The following is an 11,310-nucleotide window of genomic DNA, read 5'->3' as shown; positions in this document are numbered from 1 at the left end:
CTAACACCCTGTTCTTCCTTCTTCTACAAAATAATTTCACTTTACTACCCTCCATTACATGCACCAACATATTTTTTAAAAATTTATTCCATGTACACTCCACCCTCCTTATTCTTACTTTCTTTTATTCATTTCCTCTTTTCTCTTTCCTGATTTGGTTCAGGTCTTAGACTATCTTAAAATAGAACTCATAACTCAGCTCCTTTAGTGGTACTCCCAATAGAATCAACTGCTGACCCTTGGTTAGAGACACAACTTATCACCATTTGACTTCTCCTTTACTTATTATACAGTTAACAGGACATTTTACTTAGCTATTAGACTATGTTAGTACCCATATTTTAAAAGAAACATTCCATCAAGTGATTTTTAAATAAAATACGGTTCTCACCTGCTCCTTTTCCATTGACTATTCTGTTTTCTTTTTCATGGGAAGGTCCAGGTAAAGGCTCTGACACTTTCTTGGGGACATGCTGCTGAGGTAATATCAAGAATGAGTTTCCATTTTAAAAATTATAATGAGTTGCATCAAGAGATTCTTATGAATCTCTTTTTATGAAACTGGGTCTCACTCTGTAAAACCAGGGATGAATGTAGTGGCATGATTACGGCTCACTACAGTCTCAACATCCTGACTTCAAGCAATATTCCTACCTCAACTTCCTGAATAGCTGGAACTACAGGTGCATATCGTCATGCCAGGCTAATGTTTTATTGTTATTTTTGTAGAGACAAAGCCTCATTATATTGCCCAGGCTGGTCTCAAACTCCTAGGCTCAAGGAAACCTTCTACTTCTGCCTCCCAAAATGTTGAGATAACCAGTGTGCAACACCATACTCAGCCCTCATCAATTCCTTTAAATAAACCTCAATGTTGCCCAGGCATGGTGGCTCACACCTGTAATCACAGCCCTTTGCCAAACCAAGGTGGGTAGATTGCTTGAGTTCAGGAATTTGAGACCAGCCTGGGCAACATAATGAGAACACATCACTACACAGAAACACAAAAAGGAGTCACGCCTGATGGTGTGTGCCGTATCCCAGCTGCTCGGGAAGCTGATGTGGGAGAATCACTTGAGCTTTAGAGGTGGGGACTGTGGTGAGCCACGATCATGCCACTGTACTCCAGCCTGGGCAACAGAGCAACACCCTGACTCCACAAAAATTTCAATTTAAAATATGAGAACAAAGTGAAATACAAACAAAAAACAAGCCTAATTGCTCAATGAAATACGAGCTTAAGCCAAGAAAGAAAGGAAACCACATGAAGTACAATAAAGTACATGGAGAGATAGATCTCTAACAGAGCATTTTAGTCTTTCATATCTCTAATAATACTAATTAATATTTATGCTGCAATTAGATTTTGTAAGTACTTCTGTGATAGAGATTATTACTATAGGACATTTAATTACTTAGATATGGTCATCTACCACTACCTGAAATAATATTATTGTGACAGAGAGAGAAACCTGGAACTTACTACTTTCCACCTAGAAAAATAATTGGTCACCAGAATTCTAAAGAGTAATTTATGGCTTGAAAAGGTATATTTCATAGAACGTGAGTGGGAGCTAATAAAAAGTATAAGAAATGTGAATCTGCAATAACAATGTTATGATTCCAGTTGAATGATACTAGAAAATACATTGTAATCCTCTTTTCTACTGATGACCTATTTCTTTTTTTTTTTTTTTTGAGACAGAATCTCTCTCTGTCACCCAGGCTGGATGGCAGTGGCCGGATCTCAGCTCACTGCAAGCTTTGTGTCCCAGGTTTATGCCATTCTCCTGCCTCAGCCTCCCGAGTAGCCGGGACTACAGGCGTCCGCCATCTCGACTGGCTAGTTTTTTTTGTATTTTTTAGTAGAGATGGGGTTTCACCATGTTAACCAGGATGGTCTCGATCTCCTGACCTCGTGATCCACCAGTCTTGGCCTCCCAAATTGCTGGGATTACAGGCTTAAGCCACAGCGCCTGGCCTGATGACTTATTTCTAGTTTATTTCCTTTTAATGAATGGCATAGTTTCTCAATATAACACCTTAAAATTTATACATCCTTCAATATTAAAAAATAAAACGAATCTAAGCAATATTTTAAATATTTAATCGTGAGATACTTGAGGTATATGACTTGAAACATTCCATTATATAAAAATTCACTTGTTTATTTATTCAGATTAAACAACTATTAAGGCTGAATGTCTCATGCCTGTAACTCCAGCACTTTGAGAGGCTGAGGCAGGCAGAACACTTGAGCCAAACAGTTCAAGACCAGCCTGGGCAACAAGACAAAACCCAATCTCTACAAAAACTACAAAAATCAGCTGAGCACGGTGACACAGGTCTATGGTCCCAACTACTTGGATGGCTGAGGTGTGAGGATCACCTGAGCCCAGAAAATGGAGATGGGATTGAGCCAAGATCTCACCACTGCACTCCAGCCTCAGTTACAAAGTGAATCACAGTCTCAAAAAACAACAATTAAAATACTTCTTACATGGAAGACTGTATTCTAGGTACTCCAGGATACACACTAATATGTTGACTGACCTCCAGTACCTCATGGTATGCAGGAGCTTCCAATGATTCTTTAAACAACTAAATATAAAAATTTCTGAAACTCAAAATTTTAGAATGTGATATAAGGAGTTTGAGTGGTTATTTTATTTTGTAAGATGTAGTCTTGTCCTGTCACCCTGACTGGAGTGCAATCATGCGATCTTGGCTCACTGCAACTTCAGCCTCCTGGGTTCAAGTGATTCTCCCACCTCGGCCTCCTGAGCAGCTGGGAATACAAGCATGTGCCATCATGCCCAGATAATTTATGTGTTTTTTCTGCTTTTAGAGGCAAGATTTCACCATGCTGGCCAGGCTGATATCGATCTCCTGACCTCAAGTTATGCCCCACCTCGGCCTCCCACAGTGCTGGGATTACAGGCATGAACCACTGGGCCTGAGCAAGTAAATAGTTTAGATAAATGCAATGACAAAATTATGATGTTAAAGTCTTAACATATTGGTATTAAGAGTCTCTGCTTTGAGAAATGTTTATTTGCAGCAAAATACACGTTATTCAATTAGATGAAGAGTTTTATAGAAACCCTCATGGACAACTTATAAAACACACAAAAATCCCTTTACGATACAAATTTTGAAAGCATAAATTTAAATTTCTACATTTTCACAATTTACATTTTTAAGTCAGATACAGTATTTTTATGTTGTCCAGGTTTTTCTGAAACTCTTGGGCTCAAGCAATCTTCTTGCCTCAAACTCTAAAGTAGCAGGGACCACAGGTCTACACCACCACACTCAATGATTTTTCTACAATTTTTAATATTATTTTAGTCTCGCTACAGAACCAATAATATAAGAAGAGAAACAATCCCTCCTAAAAACTGTGTGATACCAAAATTATAAGTTTCCAAGGGGAAAAAAAAAATCTATAGACTATGTGCTCAACGTTTGGCAACTAAAAGGTACTGGTGGATTCCATGATTACTGCAAATAATTTGATCCCATGAAGATTTATACAAGCATATATATGATAGTTACCCTCGTATGATTTAAAAGTCAAAGTGTTAGTATTTATCCAAATAAACCTTAACCAAATTTCATGTTTCGTCTATTGGAGAAAGCATTTCCTAATGTGATTCTCCTGTCACTACTTATTTTCCAGTTCGTTTTTTTCAGCTCACACCCTGTCACAGTACTTACCAATCTTTGTTAGTTACCAAAGTTAAACAAATTTTTTGAATCAACTAGCCCCATGTATGATTTTCTCTGACCAACTTTCCATTACCATCATAAAACTATGATAGGTATACCACTGCTAAGTTTTAAAAGTAAATACTATGCAAAACTAGATTCAGAGTGAGAAAATTAATTTTACAAGAGACCACTTTATCTTAGTAGCAACACTCAAGTCTTTGTCATCTGATGTAGGCAATGAACCCACACACAGTTCATGGAAAATTCTGGAAAGCAAAAATATACAATAAAAATGAGCAAGTTGGCCGGGCGCGGTGGCTCAAGCCTGTAATCCCAGCACTTTGGGAGGCCGAGACGGGTGGATCACTAGGTCAGGAGATCGAGACCATCCTGGCGAACACGGTGAAACCCCGTCTCTACTAAAAAATACAAAAAACTAGCCGGGCGAGGCGGCGGGCGCCTGTAGTCCCAGCTACTCGGGAGGCTGAGGCAGGAGAATGGCGTAAACCCGGCGGGCGTAGCTTGCAGTGAGCTGAGATCCTGCCACTGCACTCCAGCCCGGGCGACAGAGCGACTCCATCTCAAAAAAAAAAAAAAAAAATGAGCAAGTTGATTTGTTTACATTTTTTTTTAACTGCCAGTTTATATCCAGCTTTCCCCTCAAAAAAGGAAAACATAATCTGGGGAAAGGTCAGTGACCTATATATTAAATAATGATTCTTGATATAATTAAAATATGTCCTCTGCTGTAAAAGATTTTAGTTACCTACTTCTGCCTCCACCTGTCTAAATCTATAAAATATTCAATGAAAACTGACCTTGAGCTCTACAACAAATAGTGACAGTAATTTACCCTCACAAATTATCTGTCCTGAAGCTGAACTTTAAATTCAATTAATGGATGACATAAATTTTGTTACGTAATCTGGAAGAAAACCGATGACCTAAAACAAGGTAGAGAGATCCACTGTCTCTTGTCCATGATCTATCTCTGGTTAAAAGACTAATCTGCTTTACTTCAAAATGTCAATCTTGATTCCTCAGCATGGAAAAAACTTAGGAAGGTCCTATTGCTTTCCTTTTCCCTAAATCAGTAGAGGGAAACCCCTGCAATTTTGAAATGTATGAAAGCTAAATGCCCAAAAGTCAAAAAACAAAGGTGTATATTCTTATTGAGAATGCTTTTCCCAGAAAGATTAAAATTCTAACAATTATAAAATCCCATTGTTTTTACTCTATAGGTCCTTACCTTATTCAGGTCCATATAAACTAGCAAGCCCTTAAAAATTTTCATAGGCACTCAGGTACACAAGGACAGAGACTGCTGAAAAAAATAGAGTCCTGGTAGTTGTGCCTCTATTTCTCTAACTACTATCTAAATATCTTTCTTCCTTCCTATGGGCTCCCATATCCAGATTCCACTTCTGCAAGGCTCCACAGAAGTCTCCAACCTTCAAATCTTCAGTCTATGAATGCACAGATTCCTGAAAGGATGGCCTCAAATGACCAAGTGTAGGAGCCCGCTATATCCCTGCTCCTGAAAAACAAGCTAACTGGACTCTCCATCTCCTGCCCCCAGCATAGACATACTACCAACTACCCAACTGAACTCCATGACTGATTTCAAGCCAATCATGCCCCTGACCTAGGCTACATCAACAAGGGAAGGACATCAGTGAATTGGGAAAAGAGGCAGAGGTGAGGAGACCACTTGTCCTGGGCCACAGATCTATGTAGTTCAGCAATCTCCAGCCCCTTAGTATTCCAGGGGCTCTAAGCCATGCTCTGTAAGTCAGGATGGAAGTAGATGATATCACATTTCTCTCTGCTATAGACACTACTCCCAGTGTCTCAAAATGTTTTAGCATCTTTCAGTAAAAATCTTCATTTGTCAGTCCTTGATAAGAAAAAAAAAGCAGCAAATTTTTTTACAGCTCCCTTGAACCTTCTATTTTAATGTGCCTTTGTAGATAATTCCCAACATCTTGTGTGTCCATCATCTTTATAATTTATCGATTGATAATTGTTTCTCTTCAAACTTGGCCTTCCCCTGCTTATTCCATTCTTACCCACTTTCCTTGGGTTCACTAGTTAATTCTACACACATTTTAGACATTGGGTGCATGAGACTCACTCCCGTTTGTATTACTAAAACACAAGTCAATAGGATATAAAAAGAAGGAAAAGTATTGGGCTTTAAAATGAGCACAAATCTCATTTCTGCCAATTCCTATATCTAAGAAAAAAATCCTTATCTTTTTGAGACTCAAGTTCTCTATGTAAAGAATCACTTGACCAGAATGTTCAACCACATGTGACAATACTAGAAGGTATTTTAATTCATTCTAAGATTCCTTAAAATTCTGTAATTCTATGTGCTTTGGATTCTGGGAATACAAAGCCAGCAGAATTTGAAAAAAGAATAGAAATAAAGAAACACCAAAAAAAAAGCAGAGAAGAACGTTTTAAAAAATCAAGACAAGACTATAGAAAATTCATGGATAAAGAAACAAGACTACAAAAAGTATTATGGAAGTAAGCAGAAATACTAGCCTAAATGAAAAACAAAATTGGGAAATCAAATAATTTCTAAGACTTGCCTAAACTTGCTTTTGTAAAACTTACTGTCCCATGGCGAAAGCTAAGTAAGATCTGTCCTCAAGGCTTTGATGGCAAAAAGAAGATACTGGTTACCACTGAAATTGTCAAATTTATTATGACAGACTCTTGGACTAACCACATTCTAATGATAACATTAAATGAGTGTTGAAGGTATTTAAACTCTCATTAATTTAGACATTAATTAAATTAATGAATCTAATTAATCTGATTCAGACCTATACCATGATCCAAGTGCTGCACAGATGTCTATCAATTTATGCTGAGCAGCAAGGGAAGGGACTTGGAAGGCAGGCAGGCTGACAATCAACGTGGGTCAGCTACCTTGTTAAGAATAGGATCAAAAGCCTATTAATCCACTGCTCAAATCCATAGTTGTTTATTTAATAAATGGTAGGTTATAGGAACACAGATGTTGTGATGGCCTTATGAGATGATAAATGCATAGGACATAATAGGATGTCGAGCCCAGAATGCAACACTCAACAGATGTTAGTTTCTTGCATCTATATTTACTTGGTTAACATAATTTTTTAAATCTATAAAATCCTACCTGACTCCAGATTAATCAGAACTTCCAAAATCTATTAAAGAAAAAGGCAAAATGCATTTTAAATTAATAATAAATGTATAGATTATTAAAAGCATAAGAATGCACAGAGATGCATGCCTGTAATCCAAACTACTCAGGAGGCTGAGGCAGGAGGATCACTTGAGGAACCCAGAACTTTGATACCAGCTTGGGAAACAAAACAAGACTCTACCTTAATAAAAAAACTTGTGCACACCTGTGTGTATGCTTTAGATCCAGTTTTTGTTGTTGTTATTGTTGTTTTTGTTTTGTTTTGTTTTTTATGCATAAGACTGATGCTTTGTTACAAAGAATTCCTTTGTGAGCATGCCTGGGACGTTATTAGAATTAACATTGATTATACTTATTGGTAGGTAATTAATGCAACAAGAACTTTGCATTATTAAATACAAAGAATAATAAAAATATTAAACTTTGGTATCTTCAAGTGAACTGAAGTATACAAATCATCCTAGCCAAACCCTATGAGATTGAGTAAAAATTTTATTGTTAGCAGAACAGGTGTGAAGAGTCAACAGTGTCAAAGAGCATGATTTCTGGAACAAAATATGAAGGGCAGTTAAAACAGAGGATACAGTAGTATCCCTTATCCACTATATGTGCAGAAAGACATACTTGATATGGTTTTCTCTGCTGTCACACCACAATAACAATCATCAACAAAGAAGGCTTCTGTGGCCAAATGTGTGGAGAGTTTTTCCCCACCAACAAGCAAGCAATCATGTCTGCTGATGACACAATTCAATTCTCCACTCTATCTGCAGATAACATCAGATTTAATTTAATTTAGAAATTAAACTTTATCCTAGATATGTATGTATAGGAAAAAACAGTTTATAATTCAGTACTATTCGTGGTTCCATGCATCCAATGGGGGTCTTGGAATGTATTTCCCATGGTTAAGGGGGAACTACTGCACTTATATTTTAATAAGACAACATAGCCTCTCTAGCTCTTCAGTTCAAACTGTTCAGTTTAGGAGAAAACACCCTTTCACCAGAAGTCCGCAAAACATAGGAAGCAGATCAGAAACAAGAATCCTTGCAAAGACTTTCCAGCCGCCAGTGGAAAAGAGCTCCAAAGAGATCAATGTGTTACTCTGGCTACTACTCTTTGGGGAAGGTGCTGGGTGGTTTACTTAGTGGTAGCTATTTGCTCTGCCCTCCATACAACAAGGCCCAAATTCACCTGCCATTTTACCTCCCACAGAAAAACCACTGAAAATATCACTCTTTTAAGAGCTTATCCACTATGAACCACAACTCACATTCAGAAAGAAGCTTAAGAAACACTGGGGAGGTGTGACAGGCTGCCAGGCAATACTATATGATGCGAAAAATATATAGAAAGAAAGCTATATCAAAGCCCTTTTACTACCAGAAAGTTCCAATGCTTGCCCTTCTCCCTAGTAAGGGAAATAATTCTTTTTCACCTTACATAAAGCAAAACTCTCTTGCCATCCCTCATGACAGAATCTAGTTGTAGGTGAGTCATATCAATATAATAGACTGTTGTCAAACTTATCGCGCAAAGGAAGAGGATCAGTGAGGAACCTATCTATATACCTATAGCATTCACCATCTGCTCTTATTTCTAACCGAAGGTAAGTAAGAAAGACTTTGTGATTCCAGTTTTATAAAATACAATCCCTTGAACTTGTTCCCTTTCATTGCTAGAGAGTCTGTCATAACCCATATCACGGAACAAGAAGCCCCAGTTTGGGCTGTGTGGTACTACACAGTGTCCTTTTCCTCAATCCTTTCCATTATGTGGCAAATACCTATACAATCATGTTTTCTAAGTATGTAAAGCATACATCAACAGCATATATCATTCTTTACAATGATAAAGAAGCAAAAGAAAAACAAAAGGAAAAAGAACATCTCAAATGACTACATTCAATTATGGTGGAGCTCTTTTTATATATAACTATTCTAAAAGATATCCACTGTATTATTCCAAGTATATGACTCTTCTGAAAAAAGTAAAATTAAGAAGACAGAGTAAAGATCAATGGTTGCCAGGTGCTGCCAGGTAGAAAGTGAGAGGTGAACACGCATATTTTAGAGAATTTTTAGGGTAGTGAAACTGTTCTGTCAATAACATTACAATAATAGATACATATCATTATACATTTGTCCAAATTCACAGAATGTACAGCATCAAGAGTGAAGCCTGATGTAAACTATAAATTTTAAGTGATTATAATGTGTTGATGTAGGTTCATCAGTTGTGCCAAATGTACCACTCTGGTGGAAAATACTAATAATGGGGTAGGCTATGCATTTGTGGGAGGCATGGAACATATGAGAAATCTCTGTACCTTCCTCTCAATTTTGCTGTGAACCTAAAACTGCTCTAAGAACTAAAGTTATTGATTTAACAAACATATTCACAGCTGGGCACGGTGGCTCATGCCTATAATCTCGGCACTTTGGGAGGGATTAGAGTCCCTCACCCCACATTATTCATGGGTCAACTGTGATTATTTGTTTACTGAATATAAACCATTTATTATAAAAATGAAATAGAAGATCCATTTGTATAAAAAGTTCAATTTGTTGTAATGTGACTATAGAGGAAACATACAACAGACTAACTTAAAAATCTTTTTTCTTATTTTTGTGAAAATATATGGTTTTAGCAATTATATTTAAATAAATGAATTTTCTCAGACAATAGTGTTTGAGATTATTAATTAGCTACAACTACCTTCTTAAATAAATCTGAATTTCAAACTAAAGAAGTTAAATTTTAAAAAATTAATTTACTTTTGTATATACATATATACACATGCAATTGATACATATTTTTTAACTAGCCTTTTTTGATTAACCAGGTCTCTTATACAGACCTTGTGTCTTCTGTTCAGTTTTTCAATTCATACAAAACAGCATCCAGGCCATCACCAATCATTCTATGCGACAAATGCTCCTTCTAACAACCCCACAATATCGCCTCTTACCACAAGATCTCCCTTCAGCTTAATCTCTCCCATTCTAGGTTCCCATGCTGCCCCTAATCCCACTTGAAGCAGTCCTGAGAAAAGTCGCCAAATCTCTCTCCGTATTGCCCCCCAAAATTTTTGCCACCCCAGCAATTCAACACTATTTTGTTTTATTTTTCTTATCAATATAAGAAGGCAGAAATGTCAGGCATCTGAGCCCAAGCTAAGCTATTGCATCCCCTGTGACTTGCGCATATATGCCTGTGACTTGCACGTCCGCATCCCTTGTGACTTACAGGTATACCCCCAGATGGCCTGAAGTAACTGAAGAATCACAAAAGAAGTGAAAATGCTCTGCCCCACCTTAACTGATGACATTCCACCACAAAAGAAGTGAAAATGGCCAGTCCTTGCCTTAAGGGATGACATTATCTTGTGCCTTGCTCATCTTGGCTCAAAAAGCTCCCCAACTGAGCACCTCGTGACTCCCACTCCTGCCCACCAGAGAAGAACTTCCCTTTGACTGGAATTTTCCTTTACCTACCCAATTCCTATAAAACGGCCCCACAGTTATCTCCCTTCGCTGACTCTCTTTTCGAATTCAGCTTGCCTGCATCCAGGTGATTAAAAAGTTTTATTGCTCACACAAAGCCTGTTTGGTGGTCTCTTCACAGGGACGTGCATGGCACAGTATATGCTTAACTTTGTAAATTACATCACTCAAATTCTCCATCTGCTCCAGCCAGAGAATTGTGAGGGATGGAAAACAGCTGAGGGCCCGTTTGGCTCCACAGCTCGTAGAGTGCATGGCACCCTCCAAGGTCCAGTCCCAGGGGCTGCAGGGAAGCCGGGCCTGGGGACCCCCTCCTACCCTGGGACTGAGCCCCCGCTACCTGTGCTGCTTGTCTTGGTCTCCACTCCAGCACACCAGGCAGCGCTCCACTTCCCCGGCATCACACTTGACAGCCGCCCTCTGGATCTTCTGCAGTTCGGCGTCCCAGATTCGGTACCTGGAACCCGTGTAGATGTGGCCTATGGAGCTCAGGACCGTCTGGCCTCTGCAGCTCCCGAAGCCAAACGACTTCATGGTGGTGAGCTCTTCTCAGACCCCCAACCACCGGCTCTTAAGTGGGGGCAGTTCCCTGTCACATTTTCACCACCTGTCACATTTTCACCACCACCACCCCCCCTCGATCCCCACCAGCCCAGCTCCAAATCCCCTATCCAACCACAAGTACTTGATCCAACCCCAAATCCGTGATCCAAGCTCCAATCTGCGAATGCAATTCTGTGATCTACTCCAAAATCCACGATCCAGCCTGGTCCACCACATCCTTCAGCAGTGACACTCACAGCCTCCAACCTTTCAGACCAAGTGAGCCTAGCAAAGCCAAAGAGCACGTGTCTGCACCACTTCTGGAAGTCGCTTGCAGGCTGA

General features: G+C 38.8%; 1 protein-coding gene across 1 annotated transcript; it reads right to left on the bottom strand.

Moving 5' to 3' along the window:
* Positions 1-409: 409 nt before the first annotated feature.
* LOC102119236 (putative ankyrin repeat domain-containing protein 20A5) lies at positions 410-10,959 on the bottom strand. Its single transcript, XM_005595197.2, has 2 exons — positions 10,766-10,959; positions 410-476 (listed from the first exon to the last, which is right to left on the bottom strand). Exons 1-2 carry the CDS (start codon positions 10,957-10,959, stop codon positions 410-412), a joined length of 261 nt encoding a protein of 86 aa, XP_005595254.2.
* Positions 10,960-11,310: the final 351 nt, after the last annotated feature.

The sequence above is a fragment of the Macaca fascicularis genome, chromosome 10 (assembly GCF_037993035.2).
Source record: "Macaca fascicularis isolate 582-1 chromosome 10, T2T-MFA8v1.1".
In the NCBI taxonomy this organism is placed as follows: Eukaryota; Metazoa; Chordata; class Mammalia; order Primates; family Cercopithecidae; genus Macaca; species Macaca fascicularis.
Note: the sequence above shows the minus strand (reverse complement) of the source record. Positions and strands in the feature narration are given on the sequence as shown.

What these genes read in the sequence shown, in the direction of transcription:
- LOC102119236 (XM_005595197.2), bottom strand. Translation starts at nt 10,959, where the DNA reads ATGAAGTCGTTTGGCTTCGGGAGCTGCAGAGGCCAGACGGTCCTGAGC. An exon ending in GACCAAGACAAGCAGCACAG is followed by an intron (nt 477 to 10,765) that starts GTAGCGGGGGCT and finishes ATATTACCTCAG; the next exon opens with CAGCATGTCCCCAAGAAAGT.